The sequence below is a fragment of the Accipiter gentilis genome, chromosome 6, assembly GCF_929443795.1.
Source record: "Accipiter gentilis chromosome 6, bAccGen1.1, whole genome shotgun sequence".
In the NCBI taxonomy this organism is placed as follows: Eukaryota; Metazoa; Chordata; class Aves; order Accipitriformes; family Accipitridae; genus Astur; species Astur gentilis.
The window spans coordinates 19,593,178-19,619,334 of NC_064885.1; the positions used below are offsets into that span (position 1 = coordinate 19,593,178).

The following is a 26,157-nucleotide window of genomic DNA, read 5'->3' on the forward strand; positions in this document are numbered from 1 at the left end:
TAAAGCCCCTGTGCCCTTCCTGCAGTGCCACTGCTGACAGAGATCAGTCTTTGCTGCCTGATGGTAGAAGCTCTAGAACAGGATATCTCAGGAAAGATTACTCCAGTCAGCTCAGCACCCTCTTAGCTGGTTTTTTTCCCAGCATCTCTGGACTAAATACTACTTTTATTACCTCACCTCTTCTTATACACAGCTGACCTCCACATACGCCCTCTGCCTACACTACTCGATTGATTTCGATACAACTCTTCCCCTTTCCTTCATATTCTGTGGCTTGGCACTGGCACCACATGGCATAGAGTCAGGTTTGATCCATTCATCTGAATCTGACCAAACTCGTATGGATATATTTTGTAGAGCAGATAAAGTATGTATAACAGAAAGGTAAACAGTTTCTATATGAAACCCTTCTGTCTTTACTTCTTCAAAATGCCTAAGTTTCAAAAATGCAGGATTTATTTTCATATTTGAAAAAAAGTGAACTGGGAGAACAGGGCTTAGTGTTGTCCTTTGCTGCTTTTTAACTGATTTGCCTTCAGGAGCAGGGAAGAGACCAATTCAGATAGCAGAACACAATACCCCCAAAGACCCGAAATAGCCTAGAGAAAGTGAATATTCTCTTCCCAACTAGCCCAACTCCAGATTTTTGCTTTCTCACATGAAAGAGCAAGCTTTACCAACAGCAAATTGTCACATTCTATCCTTAAACACATCACATACCTGCACATACAAATTACACCCTTAAATATTCTCACAGCAGTCACCGTTCATTTAATGAGACAGACTTTAGAAGAACATGGGGCAAATTCAAACCTGCATCATCAAGTTTGAGTTCACCAGGATACTTTATTCATGTAGACAGACGGCTAACAGCAGACCTAAATTTGGCCTGAATAAGGAAAACATTGATCGATCTTTATCTGCTGTTTCTACACTCACCTCGACTGTTCCAAGCACTCACCATAGCCTGCCTGGGACCAGCTGCCTGTATTTCATAGGTCACCAATATTGGAGTAAAGGATTTCAACTGTAACTGCACAAACATTGTCCAATCTCAGACTGGAAAATAGAGAGAGCTCTCTGACTGCTCCTCTTCCGCACTATGACCAGTCTCAGCTTGCTCTCTTCCTAAATCTTGAGCCTTGAGGCTTCTGTTGTTGTTGTTGTTCTTGTCCTAGTATAACTTGCTTGCTACTGCAGGTGGCAAGCAGAAAGGCCCTGAACAGGGCTTTCCTGGCCACACAGTGAGTATACATGTGGTGAGGGGTAGCTACTAACCATTGCCATCTCTCCTCCCTATGGTTGATTGGGGATGTGCAGGAGGTGATTAGCAGCATTATTAACATTTACATGCTTGCATGGCAATGAACTTTAACACTCACCCTCTATGCATCCTGACAGAAGGACACATAATACGCCATTCAAAGCCTTTCGGAGCTCTGCATCATTCTGAAGAGTAAGCTCAGGCAAATTTATGTCTTAAATGGTCAGTTCCAACACACTTTATTTGGTTTATTCCACAGGATTAAAACCAAACAAAACAAAAGGAAAAAGACACCAACAAAAACACTGCAAGCCCTGGAAAATACCCTAAAATCTGCAAAATACTGCAAAAAAGATACAGCATTTTACAACTTACAGTAACGAGTATATGTCCAGAAATTGTTTACACTGATGGCACAAGAATAACAGAAGCTAAACGCTTTTTGAGTGCACTAAGGTTAAATTATTATCTCTGTTTTCCATATCCAGATGGCTGCTTGCTAGAGCCTAAGGAAGTGAGGAAGGGGATAATGAAAATGCTAAACTCCTAAAAACTGAAAGTCTCTAAAGGAAAACATTTTGAGAAAAGGAAGTCACTGTGATTTGCCACTTCCTTTCTCAGCCAGCTTGCATAGGCTCTGAGAGTCTAACAACCCCTGACATGATCTCCTCAAGCCTGTGGACAGGTGTCCCCTAATCTCTCCACTTAATGCAAAATTCGAAGAAGAACAAGTAAGGGACAGCAGGAGAGAAGGAAGGAAAAGAAGTGTGGGTTCCTACTGAATGTTACAAAACATAGTTCTCTTATGTTCCCAGTAATCTGGTTTAAAAGCTGTCCTGGTTTCAGCTGGGATAGAGTTAACTGTCTTCCTAGTAGCTGGTACGGTGCTATGTTTTGAGTTCAGTATGCCAGGAATGTTGATAACACTGATGTTTTCAGTTGTTGCTAAGTAGTGTTTAGACTAAAGTCAAGGATTTTTCAGCTTCTCATGCCCAGCCAGCAAGAAAGCTGGAGGGGCACAAGAAGTTGGCACAGGACACAGCTAGGGCAGCTGACCCAAACTGGCCAACGGGGTATTCCATACCACGGGACGTCCCATCTAGTATAGGAACTGGGGAGTGGGGGCGGGGAATCGCCGCTCGGGGACTAGCTGGGTGTCAGTCAGGAGGTGGTGAGCAATTGCACTGCGCGTCATTTGTACATTCCAATCCTTTCATTATTGTTGTTGTCATTTTATCAGTGTTATCATTATCATTATTAGTTTCTTCTTTTCTGTTCTATTAAACCGTTCTTATCTCAACCCACGGGTCTTGCTTCTTTTCCCGATTTTCTCCCCCATCCCACTGGGCAGGGGGGGAGTGAGCGAGCGGCTGTGGGGTGCTTAGTTGCTGATTGGGGTTAAACCACAACAATGAGCAAATTCAGCTCATAGAAGAAGACCAAGTTGTAAAGTTACTATGTGAGCAGATACAAGGCAATCAGGTGCCACATGCAAGTCTCTTTCTCTAAGAGCTGAGGCAAAAGGTTAGACAAAAGATTTCCTCTGGTCACTCTTAGGCAGCTGCTCCCATGGACTTCTCTTCTGTAGGGGCTAAACTGCAGCAACCTTCCTCTCCTTAAGAATCTCTCTTCAAGCGGCTAAGCGGCTAACTAAGCGGCTGCGGGGTGCTTAGTTGCTGATTGGGGTTAAACCACGACAAAAGCCATTTTTATATGCAAGTTTTTAACCCCAAAATTTTACACTTGAAATTTACTGAGAAAGTGAGTCCAATCTGAAAAGCAGTTGTTGTGAAAGAACCTCTCCCCCTGCCCCCCACCAAATCAGGGTACCACATGCCAAACCTGTAGACTTCAGTGATATGAACATGTTTTTACTACCTTTTAACTCCTCATAGCACTACAAAACCAAGGCAGATTTGGAGAAATGAGAATAAAGACTTTAACCTGTCTCAAATGTTTTAATGCAATACCAATGGCAAAGTCTGCCACATTCAGAGAAACCCATTGCAGATAAAATCCACCTACATGCACCTGAAGAGACACATCTGAAATGGTGATGGGTTCTGTAACTGTGCAATGGAAAGCCGTGTCTGGTCAGCAGAATTGTTCTACTTCTTCTACCATCATTAAGACTACTTCAGATCAAGCTAACTGACAATAAGAAAAAGACCATTTAATTTGGAAACTCAGGAAATTTTCTCTTCAAATTGAGAGGCAACAACCACAGAATTCCCTACAATAATTTTCACAAAGGTTTTTGTTTCCCCACTCTAATAAAGCTAAGTTTGATCTTTCGATCCAACTATTATATAGGTTCCAACTTAGAAATGGTTAGAGCTCAACAACTGTTAAGCCTGACAGATGGGAAAAATTGGTAAGCAGACAGAAAAATAACAAATATTACAGTGGCCTAAAGCATACTTACAGCTGTTCTTTATAACGCCAGTTCCAATTCCTGGTTATAGATACTACATATATGCACAAATCTTTAGTTAAGAGTGAAAATAATGATAGCAGCTCATGGGGATTTGATGGGACAACCAGTCACGTGTCCAAAAATGCTTTAGTTGCTACAAATGAGGAAAGAAGAACCCTAGCAACAGGAAGAAGAATTCCTCCCCTCTCTCTCTCCTTTTCCAGTATTTCCAGATTTGAAAGTATTTTGCATGTATTCATAATTTCATAGTTACTCCTAAAGCTGTGGATTTTCAGCAATAGGGAGACAATTTAGTTTTGTTCTTCAATTTTAAAAAATGGGATTACCCAAAATGGTAAAACTGGGCTGCAGAGCAGCTAAGACTATGGAAGAAACAGCATGCTTCAAACTCTCTAATACACAACTTGTTTGCATTTGTAACTACATTTCAGTACTTCTTGCCTGGAAGAAAAAAAATGAGAGCACGGAAAACTGCTTTTCTTAAAAGTATACTGAGAAATCAAACTTACATATTCTGCTTATTAAATTTTGTACAATAAGGAGGTAGCCTCAGAAACAAATGGCTCAGCTTTCAAAATGTAGTTATTTCAAATAAGTAGATGCAAAAACCTGAAGGGGAATAAGCTTTTCAGGTTTATTTGTCCACTAATTTATTATCTAAACAAACATTACCACTATTTTGGTCTTTCTGTGGTGGATAGAAAGCATTAGAAACAGCCTTAAATTTCAGTGCAAATAGTGAAGACTTAACAGAGGTATCTTATTTAAATGCAATTAACATAATAGATATTTTAGTCTGAAGCAAGGCATTGCTCTTTAAGACATGGACCTCCCAATTCTGTTCTTACAGGAACACACCCTTTTATTTCAAAGGAGGAAAGAGTGGTCCAAGATATCAGATTTAGAACCAGAAATATTAGTTCCAAAATATTTTTTAAGACCTAGTCAGAGCATGATGGAACACTGAATAACCATCAGGATTTAAGGCAGCATATCATTTACTTTGGAAATATTTTGGTGACTGTGGCAAACAAACAAACAAAAATCCCAGTGTCCATTTCTTCTTGACACAATGTTATTTCTTCGCGACTTCACTAAGCTATTTCACAAATTCAATATAGATCAGTAGGGCACAACAGCCACTACAGCTGCTTTGTTTCACTAGAGATTCATTCTATCAAAAGCTGTGATTGCTAGTCAAACTAATGTTTGACTTAAGACTGCCAAAAATGCAGTAAGAGAACAGAATTATCTTAGATTTGCTGAGACATTAAGCGTCAATACATGCCACCTAGTAAATACACTCTTCCTTTCACACATTTTAAACTCCCAAGTTTTCAAAAGTATTCTGCCACTACTGGCTTGCCCAAACTCTTGTTAATTGACCTCCTCTTACTTTGGAGTAACATCCCTTTCTTCAACCTCCTAATTCTGTAGAAACTTCCAACCTGTTCCACAGTTAGGCATCAAGTAGCAATAACTCCTAAAACAAATTTCACATCTACAGTGCAATTTTAACTTGTAAAACATCTTGCTGACCTAGAAGTGTCACGACACTTTGCTTAGAAAAAGTCAGGTAAAGCTGCTGCACATCATGGTCATGATTTGGATTTGCTTCTTTGAAGAACAATTCCTCTGCCAAACTTTTGAAAGTTTTCTTTTTCGGAGTCATCCTGAAGGCTGACACTGTTCTAAGTTGGGGGGGGGGGGGGGGGGGGGGGGGCGGGGAATAGCATCAAAAGCAGCCAAGAGCCTGGATTCAGGTTACCACCTGCAGCCAAGTCATTACCTGCTGTGATCTCATTAGGTTTCACACATCTAGAACAGGCAGGCTGGCTCAGCCAGAAGGGGACATTTCTGCTGAATTCCTCAGAAAGCAGCAAACCTGTGAGCCAGCCCAGTCTGACAGCTCTGAAGCACTACACCCCCTCACCGTGAGGAGCAGTGTGCTAACAAAATTGTCACTATAAATTAATTGCATCAACAGATTGCATTGATACATTTTTTTGACAAACTTCTTTATATACACGCTAATTACAGCCTCTAAGTACTTATTATTTGAGGCAGTTAAAGTTTCAGACCCCAGACTTCAAATGCAGGTGTCCAGGTGACCACCAAGTGTGTCTACATTAGCACGTTAGTTCTGATCAGGTTTATACTTTTCAATTAATCCCCTCAGTGTCACAATTTCTCACACTCCAGTTTATATTGCAGAGCAGTCTCCGAACCAGATTCTTTTTCAAAAAAACTAAGGATGCACTTCAAGGATGCCAGTGGCATTCAGTCCCCAGGAATGCACCAGAGCTAGTCTGAAGTAAAACCTCAAAAGTACAGATAGTGTGGGCATTGGGTTATCAGCACCATTCCTTTCTCTGAAGATCCATGCCTATTGTGCACTAGAGACACAGCCTAAAAAGCATATTTCAGCACCTGAGAAAAAGGGACTTTATTACAGAGATCCCAAGCATCCACCACTGCTAATAACAAAGCCAGTCACTTAATTTTCTTAATGAAGCTCACATTTTCCTACTATAAGACTCAAGCTGGTTTTTGCATAGTGGAACATCACAGTAGAGACGGCGTGCATTTTAGAGTATAACAAAGTAATTGCAAGTGCTCATTCCTTAAAAGGAAAAAGATTTGAAATGGTAGCAGCAATCTTACAGTTCACACTAGCATCTGTCAGCCTCTAAATTTCAACTCGTAAAATGACAACACTTTCTGCAGGAGCAACATAACAGATTTTAGTGTCTATTCCTCTGTGGGACAGTCCACACACACAGCCAGCTGCACTCTCACACGAGTCATGAGCAGACCTCTCAACTTTCAAAAGTCCTGAGATCCTGACACACTGTTCATGTGACAGGAGTATCTTTGAAACGGTCATGCTAAAGGCACACGTCCATTTATGTGATAACTGGGGAACAGTCTTTGGGGGCTGCAAAGCTCGAGGGATGCAGAGCCATGCTTGCAATATTGCCTTTGCTTCAGGATTAAGCCTGGACATACAGAGGAGGAGACTGTCACTGACATCCGAAAGGCAAGTGCTGAGGTTGCTGAAAATACCCAGAGCAACTTTCACACTCCAGCCTTGAAGCCTAAGCAGCATGCACTGCAGTTGATAGTTTTCAGATTGCAAGCAGCCTCTCTCTGAGAACTAATGGAACAGCCATGGCAAAAGAGTGGGAGAGTGTACACAGTGCCTAGAGTCAGCTATAATGAATGCCAGTTATGCTCACGATGCTTTAATTCTTTTATATGCAGATTACTGCTTGTCTATTTATTATTTATGATTGTTTCATCTCTCTTGAAATAGAAACTGCAAGAGATAACTAGGCAGGCAGAGATGTATGGACTGAATGATCATCTAACTTTAATGTAGTACTCACAACCCACTGTTCCCTTAAAGTGCTATTTCCAAATCAGGATTACTCATCTTTGTACACAGGCATACCCCAAGAGCCTGCCAGTGAGACCATATCTCCTTTTCCCTTCTCCAGCAGCAGAAAGAACAGTCTCTTATAAGGCAACTCTATTGCAGCCAAGACTTCACAAAAAGCTGAACTTCATAAAATAGCATTCAAAGGGGGAATCCATGTTTTGTGCAAAGATGTAAATCTGACATCAACAGAAAAACTCAGGATGAGCTTTCGGGAAACTCCTTGGGCACTGTATTGTACTAAGTCTGCCATTTATGAAGCTAAGACATGAGATAGCAAATCCTGTTTAGCTACCACGGCCAGGGAAAATGCAGAAAGTGATTCAATGCCAGCATCTAGCTTAGTTGAAGAGAGATTCTTAAGGAGAGGAAGGTTGCTGCAGTTTAGCCCCTACAGAAGAGAAGTCCATGGGAGCAGCTGCCTAAGAGTGACCAGAGGAAATCTTTTGTCTAACCTTTTGCCTCAGCTCTTAGAGAAAGAGACTTGCATGTGGCACCTGATTGCCTTGTATCTGCTCACATAGTAACTTTACAACTTGGTCTTCTTCTATGAGCTGAATTTGCTCATTGTTGTGGTTTAACCCCAATCAGCAACTAAGCACCCCACAGCCGCTCGCTCACTCCCCCCCTGCCCAGTGGGATGGGGGAGAAAATCGGGAAAAGAAGCAAGACCCGTGGGTTGAGATAAGAACGGTTTAATAGAACAGAAAAGAAGAAACTAATAATGATAATGATAACACTGATAACATGACAACAACAATAATGAAAGGATTGGAATGTACAAATGACGCGCAGTGCAATTGCTCACCACCTCCTGACTGACACCCAGCTAGTCCCCGAGCGGCGATTCCCCGCCCCCACTCCCCAGTTCCTATACTAGATGGGACGTCCCATGGTATGGAATACCCCGTTGGCCAGTTTGGGTCAGCTGCCCTAGCTGTGTCCTGTGCCAACTTCTTGTGCCCCTCCAGCTTTCTTGCTGGCTGGGCATGAGAAGCTGAAAAATCCTTGACTTTAGTCTAAACACTACTTAGCAACAACTGAAAACATCAGTGTTATCAACATTCCTGGCATACTGAACTCAAAACATAGCACCGTACCAGCTACTAGGAAGACAGTTAACTCTATCCCAGCTGAAACCAGGACACTCGTGAATTCATCCATTTTTTTTTAAACACCCAAACATCCCAAGGCAAGAATTTTCACAGCTTAACCAAAGTTTAGCAAAGGAGTATCTCCTTCTGTTTTCAAGCTATCACTTATTAATTTAAGAAGATGCCTCTTGTTCTTGTAACGAAAGAGACAGTGAACAACAAATCCCTATTCATCATCTCCACAACACACATGATTTTTATGGGCTGCTATAATATTCCCCTTCTATTTTTTCTGTGTCAGGCTGGAGTGCCTGCCATTCCACAAACAGGATCCATTTCATGCCCTTGATCCTCCTCCTTGTTGCTCCCTCTGTACATTTGCAGTTGTGCTCTTTCTGAGCCTGGGGACAGCAGAACTGCAGACACCGCATGCCTGGAGCAGTGAAAGCCACCTCAGTGCGCACCATTCTGTACGTAACATTTGGATTGTACTTCTGTGAATCACTTTACATTTGCCAGTGTTGAATTCCATATGCCATTTTATTGCCTAGTCATTCCTCCTGCAATTAACCACACGTGACCCTTGTCTTTTCTACCCGGGATAACTTAGTATCATCAGCATATGCTGTCACTGCAGTATTCACTCCCCTTCACAGGTCTTTTATGACAGATGAACGGCACAGGTTCCAGCACAAATCCCCCATGCACTGCCACTGGTGATCTCTTTCTACTGTAACTTATAACCATTGATTCCCTACCCTTATTTTGATCTCTACCAGCCTTGTGTGAAGGACCATATCAAAAACCTATCAGAAATCCAAGCAGACTACAGCAATCTACCCTGTCTACATGCTTGTTACCTACTTCTAAAGACTCTCAACATGTTGATTCCTTTCCCTAAGTATCACATTCATCTGCTTATAGTTTCTACAGATTTTACTATTACATACCAAGTTTACCACCCACACCTTTCCGAAATCCTTATTTTGCTAAAAATACAATGCCTTCACATTTCACATCTTTCCATTATCTACTATTGGAGCACTCCTAAAGACACTACAGTATCACAATGAATAATTCAACTATTTAACCCTTTAGTCTTTCTAGAGTTCTTAAGTGAATGGTGTCAGGTCCTGGCAGTGTGTTATAGTTCACACTGTCAACTTCTGCAATCTCTTCTACTGACATGGTATTGAGATAATCATCTGACACACTGCCACAAAAGAAAGGTTCCAGCATAGAAACTCCTCCAAGCTTGCTTCACTTTGCAAGATATTTTTCCAGGTTTTCTGCTCTTGCCTCATCTTCTCTGAGTGGTCTTTGTATACTCAGACCATTTATTAGCCTCACAGACTATTTCTTATATGAAGTCTTGTTCCAGGAACAAGTTCCTCGAAAAAGTAATTAAGAGAAAGACAGTACTCCTGGTGCAAGTATTTCTAATGTCTTCAAAGGCCCTGAACTGGCACTAGCAAAGCCTTGTTTTGCTGTCCATCTGAAGAGCAGGCCAGAAGCATACCCTAAAACCAGTAGAAACAACCTCTTTCTCTTTATGGTGTATTTACTGGCAGCTCAAACTCTTTTTTGCCCGCTAGTGCATTGATTTAAACATGCTAAAACCCAATCCAGAGAATTATAATAAAATAAAAAAGTACAATGAGAATCCTGTTTATCACATCCTCTGACAGACCTTAAGTGCCCTTTCTACTAATTGGATGCACAATCCCCATTTCTGAGTAATAATTTCATATTGTTTCAGGCTGCATTTATGTGTCAAATTGTTTTTAAAGGTTGAGTTTGTTTTTCCTGAAGAGCTTGAATGCCAATTAGCATGCAGCATAAATATCACTCAGCTTTCAAATAGCATTATGAAATGCAAGAAGCATCAAGGAAACAGGAACCACAGCTTTTGCCAGTTCCACAGCCTGAGTAACCTTAAACTCAGGTTCAGAAGAGATCCACCAGATTACTTGGGGTGGTCTATTTTCTGATACAGAGTTAAGAATAAGGCTCTATTTTGAGTTCAGAGCTGTTTACTACAGAGTTCAGAGCTGTTTACTACAGCTGATATTTAATCCTCTGGTCTCCTGGGAAAGGAGAAAGAGGAAAGAGAAATCCATCTTCAGGCATCACCACGACAGTTTTATTTCTCACGTGGGGAGAACTGGTGACAAATCCAGCCTATAAAACAGATCATGAAAGGAGTAAAATTTGCCAGCAAGCAGGCACCATGTTTGTGCTGCTGTGTAGCATTGCTGGCAGTGCAGCCTGCCTGGAAAGTCTCCTCCTTTTAAGGCAATCAATACTGTGACAGAACTGATAAATGTATACATATTGCTGTCTGATTAAACATGTGAAATTAAACTTTTATTTTCTAATTTGCCCATTTAATATATTAACTACAAATAGATATATTTCAGGGTTTGGTGGTGGGGTGGGGTTTTTTTGTTCATGTCGTTGTTGGGGTGTAGGTCGTTTTGGATTTTTTTCCCCTTTGTTTTTGCCTTTTAATTCAAAATATGAGGGGTCTTGTTAGTCTTTTTCCTCCTACTTTTCCCAGCTTCTTACCCTTTTCAAACCTGAAACTCTTCCATGTCTCCAGGTCTGGGAAAGCACTGGCTGGCAAAGGAAAAAAAAACCAACAGCTTTCACATTCATGCCTTTCTAAGACATGTATATCAGCAATTTAAGCAGCTTTTTTTTAAAAAAAAAAACAAACAAAGATAAAAATTAAAAATTAATTTTTTTGGTTTTGTTTTTGTTTAGAGAGTTGATATAGAAAATGTTTCTTGGTTTTGCTTTTCTTGTTTTTCTTTTGGCCAGAAAGCTGTTTGTTGTTATCCAGCAACATGTTACCAGCAAAAGGGACTCCAAAACAGAAATTCTGATTAGCAATACTGATATTGTCCCCACTTCCTCTTCATTACTTTTACACTAAAAACTTCCATCAGTATTACAATCGCTATACATTAATATTTAGAATACTGCATTGTTGTCAAAATCTTCAAATATATGCTTCTACAATTAATTTGAAATGCCAACATACATTGAAATATTAAACTTCTAAGCAGAGCTGTGTGGGAGTCAGAACTCCCTTAAATGGGATAGCCTATAGTTGTAACATCTCTCTGTTCCACAATGGAATTATTCCATAAGTTCCTCCAAAACAATTTTCAATCATGAAAATTGTTTTAAAGCAAGAAAACAGAATGCTAGAACTTTATCTTGTAAAACTGCTACAGACCACAAAACACACTTCAGAAAGAAACATCATGAAATCCAATACAATCCCATGAAACAGATGTTTCAACAAAAGGCATTTTTGGAAAACATTCACTGGCATACTTCCAACCAGCTCTTACTGCAAAACCTGATGTATACTTCGATGGTGATAGTCACAGATATAGTTTTATTCTGAATACCTCTTTTTCTCCTCAGGGCAACGTTGCCTCGTGTTATACAGAGTAAGAGAAATGACAGCAACAAGTTTAGCTCAGGGAGGGTGCAAGTATATTTTCTAGTTTGGATTCGAGACTGTGCTAAAACATAGAGGGGAAAAAAACTAGCTGACAAACTAGAAATATCTTTTCACCTTACAGAGCTTCTAGCTGCTCTACCAACATGGAACAGTGCATTTATTAATTGTTACTTTATAAGAATTCCTGCAGAACATGCTCTGCTAAGGATGCTGGGAAATTCCAAAACCAGTTGTTTTTCAAAGTGCTATGTCAGAAACTCTGAAAAGAAATGGCAGGGAAATCCTTTAAAAACATAATGGTCTGGTCACTGCAGTTTTCTGACACCTTTGCAGGAAGAGCTACATATTTTCTAAATTATGGCCAAACATGATGTTCAGCTCTGCACTAATGAGCCTATGAATAGCAGTCTGGAAGGGACCTCCAGTCAGTCACAGAGGAACTTCTTGCTAACTGAGCCTTTAGAGGGTAAGATGCCTCCACAGACAAAGAGCTATCTCTCTATAGTGAAAGGGACTCAACAAAGCAGCCCTTCAAGAAAGTGTTCCACTATACTTAACACAGATATCTAAAACCCAGCATTAAAAACCTTTTATTTTAGCAAAAACCTTGCTCAGTTAAGCACCAAGTTCACTATGAAGGACAAATTTATAACGACAACAGTGTCTCAGAATGCTTCTGAACCGTAAGAAGGACATGAAGTCAACTTTTTCACTGTTAGGGAAAACTTTTACTCGTAACTTTACCTTTCTACAACATCCTCTCCATTCCAGCAGGTTGAGCTGTCTCTCATCACCAGGTCTCCATCGCACAGCCTTTCCGCTATAGAGGCATAAAAGGTTCGGGATCGCTTCATGTAATTGATGAACTCTCTGTAACATAGGAAGAACACATTTAACAACGGAACAGTACACTTATGGTTTAAGCCCCCTGTCAAATTAACCCTCCACAAGATTAAGAGTTTAGAACCCTTACAGAAATTAAGTTCATCCAAGTTGATTAATTTCTGTTTCTAGTGTATTTCTACTCCTACATATCATCCACTCTTAATTAGTCCAGCATTAATACACATAATTACATACAAAGGGTGGTTTTAACAAATTAATGCATCTCATACAAAATTTGAAAAAAGTCTACACCAACTATCTAATCATGAGAAAACTTCATGATTAAGGGAGTGGCCTTTTTCTCTGTTACTGGAAGTGAATATTTCCCCATTTCCTGCACATGTGTGAGATGAATTAAGAACACTGTCAACAACCTCCAGGGTGGAAAAGGCTTCCTAAAGCTAACATCCCATCACAAAACTTGCAATAACTACCCCACACATGCAACAACAGTACTGAAAGTCATCTCCTTGAGATGTGGTGAGGCCAATTCCTCCCCATCATCACTATCCATTGTCACGTTCTTATTAGAAAGAAATTTCTCTCTCATCGTATCTGGCACCTCACCTGTTAAGAGAAGGCTATGCCTGCTGCTTTGGTGAATAACCAAAACTCCTGGCCAGTACAAACAGCTCATTTCTGATCATATGTGTACTGAAAAATTCCTTGTGGTCAAACTGCTGCCTCCTTTATAATCTGATTATACCTATAATATGTATCTGGGTGAGGTAGCCATAAAAATAAACTGTAACACCACAGATGTTAATTCAGTACACAATTGAGAGTATTTCAGAATGAGAAATTTCCCTATCTCCACAGCTTTAGAAGCTCCTGTTTGGTATAAGATGTTAAAGATACTGAGAACAAGATGCAGGACACAAAAACCAAGCTAGAGCTATTGTGGAGCGATCTGCTTGTCTCAGAAGTCCCTCAACAGCCCCATTGGGAAGGCCAAAGGACTTGATCCAATTTATAATGTTTCTGCATGGCAGGCCATAAGGGGACACTGCACTGAAGAGGTGCCTGAGGATATGGCTGGATGGAGCTTGGCACAAAACCAGTCAGGATTTATTATTCTTTTGGGAGCAACAAGTGCTTTAAACAATATAGAAGTCCACTGCTAGATATCTACCCCTACAACGTTTAGGCAGTGGTCATCGCTCCCCACAGCTGTCTTTATGCTTTCTCAAAAGCATTTAACCATCCTGTTTATCTTAAGTGTGATGAAATCCTGCTCTAGATAAATTAGTCATTGCACGGTCCCAAGGAACTAACTTACCCTAAGAATGCAGGAAAGCTGTCATTTTAAGCAAAGAAAAAAATGAGGAATTTGGGGGCTTATGACAAGGGATTTGGTATTTCTACCTCTTGACCACTAACTTACAAATATGAGCTCTAAGTATTTATACAGTAAAGCTAGGCCCAGATAGAAGGCCACCTAGAGAGCCAGAGAGTATCAATTATGAAACGTAACACAGATGCTAAAGATTTTACAGCTTCTAAAATGGAGTTTTCTTTGAAGGAGGAAAAGTCTAAAGCTTGCGTTGCTCAGCTCACACCAAGAAGCTTAAACTCCTTTGCATTTTCAGCAGAGTGGGGCTCTGACATTTCAAAGTAGCATCTTAGCAAAGACTGAGTTCTGTGCCCAACTCTCAACCTTAACAAGTGAAAATATTTGCTTTTCATCAGTATAAAACTAAACACACTAGGTAGAAAATGTGTGGTCTCCCAGTGCCCCACAGTTAAAAGCAGTAATCAAAAGTATGCCAATTCCTAGATTACAGCTGAAACAGCAGCTTTCAATGGCGATGAGCTAAGTGTAGAGACAACAAAGTATGTCACCTTGTTTTCATTCTTACCGAGAGATTTTTTTCAAACTTCTTGATTTGTCATTCTTTGAAGCTTTCAGAGGCAGAGAACTGGAATAGGCCAGGGAGAATAAGCATCAATCAGGAGAGGTTGGGGAGGAGGGGAGAAGCAGGAATTCAGGCAAAAAAAGGAAAAGAAATTAGAAACAAAAGAGAAAAGTAAAAATTATTTGAAAGAAAGGTCATCAAGCACATGCACAGGATAATATAAGAAAACAAATAAGAAGGAATTTGTCATGAGATTTATCCAAAATATAGATGCCATTAAAAATGTCAATGCAATACTGAAAAATAATATAACTGAGATTGTCTCTCCCAATCATTTTTAAATAAAAGCACAATTACAAATGCAGCACACACAGCAAAAAGACAAAAATAAATTCAGTGGTACTTAAATTAACTATAACTGATACCAAATGGAAGAACTGTAAATGTATCGGGCTATACAAGAAAACAATAGCAAACAATTTAGAATGAGCACCATGGGAAGGGGGATACAAATGAGTAGCATTCATTTTTCTGGTACAACAAGCAATTTGCTGTCTTAATAGATAATGTGAATACCAATATTTTTGCTGTTCAGTTCTGGACAGATTGCACCACTGAAAAAAAACCCTGACTTTGCAAAACAGGAGAGACAGGCTTTAAAGTTATATTGGAGGAAAAACTGTGGAAATAACTCTGGTAGCTATTTAGCGCAAATGCATTTCGTGGCACTGATGTCCCAAGGTCCCTTAATTAACATTAAACATTGTATTTAATATTAACATCAACATCATGATGCAAATTTCCACTTAAATGACTTGATACCACCCGTACTCTCATGTCTAAAGTAATGGCAACAGCTGGCAAACAGGTTCAACAATACTTGCCAATCCAGTTAACTCTTACTGGAGAGAGTAAGCACTACCGTCAGCAGCTCTGAGGACACCCAGACAATGGCAAAGCTGTTCTGGGAACTAATGGCAGGGGTGGCCACAGGAGAGGATAGACCTACACTGATCATCAGGTGACTGTCACCTGTCATCAATGAAGCAGTGATTCCAACACACGCAGTCAAAAAAGGAAATGAGAATTTGTAACAGGGAAAATCTAGGTCTGCTGAAACTTCTGCCTTGGCCAGTCAGTCAGAAACATTTCCACAGTTAAGTGAATTTTCATCTGGCATTAATAATCTGTTTTGTACTAGCAGTTTAATACTCAAATGTCAATAATAATATCATGTGATGCCTGACCCAATAGATAGTTAATTTTAAATAAAATAGATGCCATTGACTCCAAACATTCCCCCCAAACTTCAAAATTGTTTATTTTAAGATGTATAAAAGATCCATAAGTCCACAGCATAACAAAGAAATCCCAACAAAACATCATTTCAAAGCCTGCCTCCTCCAATTAGGGACCTAGTATCATGTAATAGTTCTTTGTTAAACATTACATATTTTTATATACAGATCTGTAATCAGTCTGTGGTTAGTGGTTTGAAATATTACATGCAGCATACATGCTAAAAGGCAGGTATTCAACTTTTCTAGGAGTCCAGACCCTGACCAGAATAGTACTTTGTGCTAAACTCAGCAATAACATCCCAGTTTACTGATTGAAATTCTGTACATGCCATGTACATTCCCCGTACCATGATATGGTTTCAATTTTCTTGTCATCTCTACTACATGTCATAGTAACTTCCATATTAAAAAATGACTACCGCAGCAATCCTGCCAGTTTCAGTGCTGTACTCAATACCTGAATATGATTGCATAATGAAAAAAAAATTTACTAATCAAATCTATACTTTTCAGCTTAATCAGAGGAAAAGGTTTCCTACAAGATCATAGAACATTTATTCAAGTTTCAGCTTCTTGCACTATTGTTCCTGACGCTTGGTGTTGCATAACAAAAAATATGCAGGAATGGAATGCAGGGGAAAATAAAGAAAGATGGGAAATCTCCCAGGAACCCATAAGAGTAAGAGGAGCAGAAAAGGGTCCAACTGCTGCAAAAAAGGATCCAGTTGCTACATGAATTTGGGGACCACGGAGGACCACACTGTGCAGAACAGCAGTGGGTGAGAAGGACTGCCTCCAACCAGACTCAAAAAACACACACCCGGAAGAGAGACCAGTCAGGCCAGATGGTGTCAAGAGATTCCATCTTAACAGTCCCACTTTTAAACTGTACGAGCAGCCTCGACTCTACTGAACAGCTGAAACCAGAGGTTCTCAAACTCTTTGGAAAAGGATTTTGTAACTGGCTTTGCAAAGATGTAATACCTTTGGAGCAAACATGCATATGTAGGTATAAGCTGTTCGACATTGGATTTTTAAGGGCATCTCTAAGGAGGTACTACAGAAGAGATCAGAGACCACTTTATTGTGGTTTCTCCTACATATATGCTAACCAGACCGGTGGTTCTCTTTGAGCTTGGGAATATTCTGACACATTAAGGGAATAAGCCACAGCTTTTCTGTTTACTTGGGGAGTGCTGGCTCATTCTTTCTCTTTTTCTTTCCTTATTCTTAAAGGCAGGAGTCATGTTCCATACTCCCCTTGAATTAAGGATCATTTGGAGGGATGTCTACTACACAGATCAACAGATTCAGGCCAATTCCCTGTGTGACCTTGCACCTAAACTGACAGACAACTGATGTTATTGCTCTTCATTTTTTTAAATTGCCAGAAGGAATGGCACCAAAAAAAGATTCATGTAATTACTCTCATAATCTAGATACACTGTAGCAGTTATCTGTCATTCTAAGTGTATTTTACACAACTCACTGCAGGAATGATTTCACCCATCCATTATAAAATTTTATTACCTAAAATTGCTTTTTATTGATATCATATGTGATTAACTGATAGGTGATGAACAACACAGTGATGTAGTCAATCACTGTGTATTTCACTCTATTTACTGTTTCACAATTGTTTCCAAGAAGCAAAGGACAAGCTTCATGCTATGTGTTTTATAGGAAGTTGTGGAATATTAAAAGATATTCTCCACTTCTTACTAATTATGGCATGGCTCCATCATTCATTTTTGGTGCGTAAGCTCTCCACAATACCTGTCAACACTGTATTTCAGTATTGTTTTATGCTAATTATAATAAGGACAGCCTTAATTTACATTTTTTTGATAAATTAATTTTCAGTGCACAGACCAATTTTGGGAAACTGTCTAATTTACAGTATATGAGTTTTAGTATGTTTATTCTTCCATCTACAGGTCTTACATTGAAAAGGTCAATATCGAAATAATTCTAGATGGTTGGGAAGAGGAGGGAACAGATCCTTAGGTAAGAAAGAACTGCTGTCATGCCATTAAACACACTTGCATCTGTTCAAGTGGTTACTGTTAACAGGTTGGTAATTCTGTCTTTTTGGTTGCCAGTGTATAAGTCCCAGTATAAGTCCTAGGGCTCTCTTTTTAAAAGCATATTTCTTTAATTGTAGTACAACTGTTCTTTGGATTATTAGTGCTGAATTTATTAATTTAATTTCGTTAATGGTCTTTTCTCTGATTTGCATGGTAAAAATTTATTAGCTCCAAGCACTAGCACAAACTGTTGTGTTTTGGTTTTAAATTACAAAGGTATAAACTCATCAGTCACTCAAATAACTTAGCTTGCTGCTATTACTTTTATCTTTTAAAGCAGTGTTTGTTTTATTCATGAAAGCTTAGATGAGAATTAAAATAGAAATGGATAAAACTCTCATCTACACAACTCAAACTCCAGAATCCAGGCTATGGAAATTTTAACATTGCTGTCTGTCATCCATCTATCCAACATACAGAGATACACATGGACTCCCTGGGCAAATTAGATACTGTTCTCAGATAGAGACATAAGCCTAGAACAATTCCACTTACTTTGCTGAAGTTGTTCCAGATTAGTACTGGTGTTACAGAGAACAACATGTTAGCCAGAAATATGTCATTGTGATTTTATGGTCAGTTAGCACTGACATCTACTCATGTATCATGAGTGGGATTGCAAAGACGTCCTTCCCTCCCCGCTTACAATTTACAGAAAACCAATCCAGGAGCTACATGAGGGAAAGTGAAAGAAAGACTAGATCTGGGAGCTGGGATAGTTATGCCAGGGCCAGTGGCGGTAATTCAGCTGTCTAGTGTCTCAACTGGCATGCAGCTGAAGAACAGAAGCCAAGAGGGACACAACCAGCCTAAACATAAATGCTTCTGCTCTTGCTTTGTTATGCAACAAATCAAGGAGATTGCAACGGATCTTATTACTCCTCCCCAGACCTGTGAAATGAGGGACTGACTTTGCATCAGGGCAATGAATCTTTCCTTTTCACTCATTCCTCCTTCCCACCTCTGCCCTTGGATAAGCTCAAGTCCTTAAAGACCTGGGCAGTTGTATTTTAAGTAATTCAGACTTGACTGTGGAAATTACTCAGACTTTGCTGAGGAAAAGCTTTCATCATTTTCACTGAAAGTTTTTGGAAATAATGAACACCTTGGTGCTAAGTAATGACATCAAGTCTGGCCTTTAAAAAGCTTTTCTTGGAAAGACCTGCAATGTAATACCGCAGACATCTGTGTAACTATCAGTGATGGCAATGGCTGGATACCACACAGACAAGGTGACAGAACTGTGGCTCTGGCTTAAATATTAGGATGCAAGGAACCATTAACACACATTGTGAGGCAGAGAGTTTATTTCAAAGCAGCTGTTGCTTAGGGTTACCTTCTTTTATTGTTCAGACTAGCGTGAGCCATCACGAATGTCTGGGTTTCAGTCGCTTCCTTCACTGGCACTATATTGTCTGATGACAGGTTCCCTTCTTGTTGTTTGGGCTGTCCACACACTTTATCAACCTATATGAAAGGAAGGGAAAGGAAAACTGGGTTTGAATGGAGAATCTGATTTACAATCGCTCAAAGGTCTGCTTGTTCCTTGTGGTTGGTGTTTACTGGAAGAGAAAGCATCTGGGTGAGAAAAAGAAAGGATTCTTCTTTCCAGGACCTGGAAACTAGTCCCCTGCATAAGAATGACTAAATTATAAGGCAGTGCAAAGAGCACTGCTACCAGAAAGCCAACAGTCACGGATTTGTCACTGGATACGTGGACTATAGCACACCTGGAAACATGCTGAAATAGTGACTGATGGAAGTGTTGCCAAACCAAACTTTTATTTAGAAACACACCTGGAGTTTGAAGGTACACAGATTTGGGTGGAACATCTGCCTTGTATATAGAGAGCAGTCTATTTGGTGTTTGAAGGGGCTTGTAGCCAGAAGACAACTGAATCTTCCAGCCTTTAACTGGACAATGTTCCCTTAAAACAAGAAAATTAGCAAAAGAAGTCAGCATCAACAAATCACTGTCAATAAAGTCTTTTCTTGGACAAAACAGAATGAAAATAGAATTTCCAGCCCTGGGAATCATCAGTGCCTTGGATCCTGCATTCGGAACACTGACATCACTCAGCCATTTGCCCCTACTGTCCTTCCTGAATCATCTCATAGGGGATTTAATACAAGACCAGGAGAAAGCAAGCTTGTGTTTATCCTTTGCGCACTGTGGACCTGACACTGCTCCTGCAACCTGCCACATTTATTTGCTGTAACAGCTTTAAGTGACAATAGTAAGACAAACCTCTTCCCTTTCAAATCCACGAATAAGTAACTGTAATGTTTTCACCTACATTTAAATCCTCAAGCAAACATGAAAAGATGACAAAGGAAATCCTACTGTGGGCATGGTACTGCCAGAGACCTTAATCACATAGAATCGATCATCCTGCACAGCACTGAATTTGGTAACCCTTCTTCAGTTTTCCATTATAACTAGGATGAGAGAGATTCTTGCTGGGCTGTGCATTTTACAGCATCTTTAAAACCCTTACTGAGTCACAACTGCCTATCTGCTGAGTATTTCAGACCACAGATGACTTCAGGTAATATTTTCTGCCCCATTGCACCACTATGTTGTATACATCAGTGCAAGTACAGGACAATTTTCTCAGCCTTAGCCCATTTCCTCCAGAAAAAGTACTGCTATGCAAAGCTAAGACATTTTCCGCTGAAAAAAATAGGCCAATCAAACATGAAAAGTTGGAAGCTGTATAGGCATGACACTTAACATCAACTTCAGTTGAGTGAGTTATGGCCTGGTCCAGTATAATAAGCTGTAAAGAACCTAAAACTGTAGCAGTTGAATGAGAACATACTGGATAAATCCTGACATATCTCCAGCAGTCAGAGCAGGAGCCAGCTGCCTCACTCAATACCATGCACCGTTTATATTGTTCTGGTCTCACCAGGGACTAGCACAGCGTTGTTTTAAAACACAACTTTGTGAAATAGTCTGTGTGCCTTCTAAACTTCTGAAAAGAAAAAACAACACTCTATGCAAATTAAAATATAAAACAAAAAATGCCTTTTGAACCCTTTGGAGCTGAACAGAGGGTATAACACAGCAGGACCACATTTCTGCACAGGATGCTCTCTCTCCTGTGCCCCAGGTTACCCAGGTCTTTTACAGCATGCAGACCCAAAATCCCAGCATAGGTTTCTACAAAATCCATCTTAGATTACATCATGTCACTAAAGTTTATGTCTTCGAATCACATACACTTCAAATCTAGTCACTCTGGATTTAAGACAGTTTTAACCAACTAACATCAGAGTGGTTTGGAAAAGCAATGTGGTTCTCACATACATAAGCAATGAAGAACTCAAAGTTTTTTGTTTTTCCTGTGAGAAGTTCCAAAGAGATTTAGAGTCATCATTTTTGTTGTGAATCAATAGTTCAAGCATTCCAAATGAAAATACTCACTTTGTTTTGATTTGTATTTTTGATACCATAGAAATAAAATGACTACTTAAATTGCAGAAGTTTCAGTATTTTCTATGCCAAACCTTAACTTTGGGGTTTCTTTTTAACTAGTAATAACAGTTTCCTGCATATCAAACAAAACCACAGTATTTTAAGGAAAAAATATTTCTCAGTGGAAAATTTTAACCAGTTCTACTCCATTAAAAAGAAAGTAATTTGTTAAATGAAAGGGCAAATCCCATTCACACTTTTTTGTCATGCAGGCCTTTTAGTGCCTTTTTTCTCATTAATATGCTAAGAAATACTAGCAATGCTCTGTAATTTAAACTACAGCACAGACATTTTAATCTGAAGTGAGATTAATAAGATGAGAGATACAATAATTATATATTATTTGTAATGTCAGTAGCTCTTAAATGTCTCAGCTGAGATCCAGACTGTGCTTAACTAGGAAGAAAAAAAGGTGTGAGACAGTCCCTGTCAAACAGCATCTGACACTTAAAGGAACAAGAGTGATAGGAAACTGGTGCAGAGGCACAAAGTGACTTCTCCAGTGTTAGAGCAGGGGCCCATGGCAGACCACAGCTAACTCTGTGTGCAGCCAATGCCCTGGCTTCCTTGGTCAGCTCAGCCCAACAGCCCTCAGCCCAGACCCAGCTCCCCAGGCTGCTTCCATCCATGCTGCAGGGGCCTGGGCAGTTCCAGCAGGGCCAGGCTGGCAGCTCATCAGCCCTCTTTTCTCCCCACCACCTTCCAGCATGAAGTTTATTCAAGGTTACTGTGGATCACCAGATTTTCTTCATTCCCAACCTCTTTGGGGCAGCAAGGATGGAGGATTTCACCCTACCACAGCTCCCGCAGCGTGTACAAAACTTACGCCCATGAATGTGGGTGCATCCTCCAGCTTTGGATGCAAAGACCAAACTCCCTCCCAAGAGATTGTCTCTCATGGCTCTTGAGTTATCCCTGTTTGGCATATTTGTTTCAGATTTTGGATGTTAAACAGAAAACCGATTTATTTTTTTTCCCCACGTGGACTAATTTTGACATCTCACTGAAATGTGTATTTTTCTGCAAAATAAAGTAAGAGACAAGGCTGAATTTTACTAGCTAATTTTAGCAGTCACAAAGTTGACAGCAAGAATGTACACTCATGTACAGAAAACCATCTTAAACTTCCAGCCAGGACATTTATGAAAAATGAGTTAATGCTGTGTAAATTAAAAAGTATGAGGCATGCCATTAAAAAAAAAAAAAAGTGCTTTCCGGAACTGCAGCATCTGAAATCTACTGCTACAAATTACCTGTCTGTTAACAACAGTAAGGAACATGGAGGGCTTCCCTCCCACCCTGAGGGCACCAGACAACTGCACTGTCAGTTTAACTCGGAGCTCATGAATCAAGCCTCACCACCCAAAGGAAAAATAGTGCTACTAAAAAAGGTGACTGGGATTTTAAAGTTTTATTTCCTTGTATGTGTGACTTACCACTTCCAAGTTATCTCTTAAACTGAAAGTGTAGACTGATTTTTTTAAATTTATTTTTAAACAGAAGCTAACATTCCTCTACTAACACTGGACATTAGAATTTGATGCATAACAAAAAATACAAAATATTGTGAAAGGCAACAGAACTGCAAAACAATAGATGCAAAGAACTGGAGATACCGGTGATAAAATTTTAAAAAAATATAAAGTAGTAGAACCAGAAAATCCATTGCTTTTTTCCTAAATTCAATTTTTAGTACTCAGAATAATCAGGAAACAACATAAAGAATGACTAAGCTCATTTATTTCTTTGATTTTTAAACTTAAAAATAAGCCTGCCAATCTTAAATTATGAACTGATAGAATAGTATCCCTCATTAACTATCATAACACTAAGGTCATTCCTCTTGTCTCTGATGATATTTAATCAAGTCTGCCTTCTAACAGTGGACACCTATAGCTGAAAACTAGAATTCCTCATACCTCATTATCTTCTGAATGGTCAATAATGTTTCACAATTCTATATACTTTTCTTTGGATTAAAGCTTTTTTACTTATGCACCAATAATTCTTCTTACATATCTCTTTCTAACAACCATAGCTACATTTCTTCCGTGAACTTTCCTTTGTAATGAAATACAGAATCATATATATATGGATTATTTGACCTCTTACTATTTGTTCTTTAAAAGAATGACCACTTACAACTATTGCAGAGGCTTAACAAAATAAATTGAAAAAATGTCATCCAAAATCTTTTGAACTCGAGCAACCTTAAACATTCAGGTCATATTTAATATACCCAATGTAATCAAACAAGGGAAAAATGTCACGCCCTTCTTGATACCGAGAGAATCTTATCTCTCTAAAGCAAGAGACCTTTTCAGTACTCCAGAAAAGTAATTTTCTTTGATTTTGTAACGGGAAGCATAGTATTTTAAAATACAAGATTTTTCTAGTGATTGGGCTTTGAGTTATTATTAAAATGCTAATGCATTTTCTGGCAGATTTCTGTCCCCTCCAATCTGTAACCCAATTCAGCTCTGCGAAAACCCAGCATCTGGGTGAACACCTCTGACAAATTACACCCCTCAGCCCAGATTCCTGATGGCTGTGCAGGCGTCAGCACAGCCATACCCCACAACACGTATGCCACAAATGCATTTCAAACCAGAATTGGAGTTTGCAGTGAGAGACACAAGAAACACTGAGTTACAGGGAAATCATGGTCACAATGAGATCTCGTTTCCTTTGGGTCAGGCACACCCTTATCACTTGATTACCAATGGCACAAGACACCAACAGATGTTTTGTCTGTCATTTTTTATTGACCAAGCCATCAACCAAAGTTTATTATGTAAATACAGAATCCTCTTCTTTGGAATGGCTGTCACCTATTACTATAGTATTGTTGCAAAATTCTCATTTCCAGTGCTCAAAAGATGAGTGGGAGTACATTTGATAAAATGTAAGCCAGGGTTTATTGCTCATTGCCACTGTCTATAGCTTATTGAACAAAATCTTGCACTCAATACAGAAGCAACAAGGAGAGAATAAGAAAGATCATTTGGAGAAGAGAGCCAACAACCTTTGATTTTGCCTTCTTTTAAATATTCTCTCTCTTACGGAATATGTTACCTATTACAAATGCAGCATTTTGCTGGTAGCAAAGTTCAGCAATACATAAACAAACTATAGGATTATTAGGTCATTTTCTTAAAGGAGTATGTTGTATTTCACTTGGTAGGGGAGAATCCTCCTCTCTCATCTTGACTGTATTGGATAGTTTAATGTAAATTCATTTCCTACAAATCTTCTGAAAACTGGCAGTTAGAGAAGTTAACTGTTACTAGATACTAGAGATTCCTCCAAGGAGGGCCGCATTATGAATTCCTCAGGGGCAGAAGAACCTTCTGTTGGAGTTGACACTTACTTAGACATAAAAGAATTCAGCCATGGAATTTAAATCCATAAGAGATGAGGCTCTGTGTGTTCTCCGCTGCCTCTGGAAATACCTGGCTTTAATCAAGTGATTTGAATTACAGTAATATTCCTCGGTTCAGTTTTGGAATCAAGATACAACTGTGCCAGAAATAAACAACAGTCCTGTAAAAGGAAGACCTCACATTCTGAGGAAACAACAAGTAACTATAGGCATATCTTGAAAAATGATGGACAAGTACAAAGAGATTGAGATACAGATCATCCTGTTATTTTTATGAAACATCTGGGCTCCTGTTACTCTTAGGCATAGCTCACAATCTCCCTCAAACAAACAAAAAAACCAACAGGAAAGTAGTTTTGTCTTAGCAAGAATGCAGAAGTAACGGAACACTATTTAACATAACTGATGTGGATTACTTGATGCTGAAATTATTTTCAGTTCCCCAATTTAACCCCATCTGTTTCAATGATCTTACATGCTTTGGTGTGCTACTGCTGCACCCAACGCCAGGGAAACTCTACCCCCTGTACAAGTGCACAGGGATGAAGCACTTCAACAACCAAATGCTGAGATTATTTTCTTGCTTCTCCTTAACTGAAAGAGAAAGTCTGTCACAGGTGCTAACGCCCAAAGTGCCTCCTATCTCAGAAAGGTTTGGAATCAGTAACTATAAAAAATTTGATTGTCAGCTTGGAGAGTTGTTTGACAACAAATTATAGTTTTAAGACCCTCACGCTTTTTCTCTGGGGACTATATCCCCCATACAAAAGGGGAAAACAAAGCATAAGGGTTATTTAGAGTCTCAAAAAGCTGGAACTTGAAATCAGTAAATCCAGAAAGCTCTAGTAAATTCCCTTGCTAAAAATGTGGGCTATAAAATTTAGGCAGCCATTTCAAGGTCAAGGAAGGATTAAAGAAAATCAGAGACTGGTTATAATTCAGCCATATAACAGAGTTGCTAGAGCAATATTTGCCCAGAACAGGAATGAAGCAGCCACACTAGTACAGAACAGGCAGATGCAAATCACACAGCTGAAGATATTCTTAGCTCTTTTGACTGGAGAACATGTATCCTTACAAAAGTTCACAAATTGTAATGTCTTCCTTAAGGAAACACCTGGTTATTGCCTCTTCTTCAATGAGCAGTAGCCAAAAATATCTCAGCGGCCTTCCCTAACTGCATGGTAGGTTCAACCAGCTAGGGAGTTGGACTAGTAGCATGGATGCAGTCCCAAGCACCCCATTCCAAACTCAGAAATGCATTGCCATTTTACAGGTATACATATAAAAAGGGGTGTACGGGAAGAAGTAAAATTAATTAGTCATAGGGATTTTCAATATTGCATAGAATGTCAACTCACAAGCTTCAAGTTAAAAAAAGGGCAGGTTTCAAGCATACAGAATTTATAGGAGAATAATTTACACAGCTGCAATCAACTTCCTCTTACATATT

The 26,157-nt window shown here is 39.4% G+C and overlaps 1 protein-coding gene across 2 annotated transcripts in view; it reads right to left on the reverse strand.

Annotated features, from left to right (window-relative positions):
• The window catches only part of LOC126039271 (glypican-5-like), a 427,867-nt gene that overhangs the window by 257,459 nt on the left and 144,251 nt on the right, over positions 1 to 26,157 (reverse strand). The window contains exons 4-6 of one of the 2 annotated variants that reach the window (XM_049802191.1): positions 19,178 to 19,308; positions 14,457 to 14,516; positions 12,457 to 12,582 (exon numbers count right to left, since the gene is read on the reverse strand). In XM_049802191.1, the coding sequence (XP_049658148.1) occupies positions 12,457 to 12,582; positions 14,457 to 14,516; positions 19,178 to 19,308 (317 nt within the window). The remainder of the gene's footprint in view (positions 1 to 12,456; positions 12,583 to 14,456; positions 14,517 to 19,177; positions 19,309 to 26,157) is intronic. The other variant, XM_049802192.1, reaches the window with a different exon arrangement.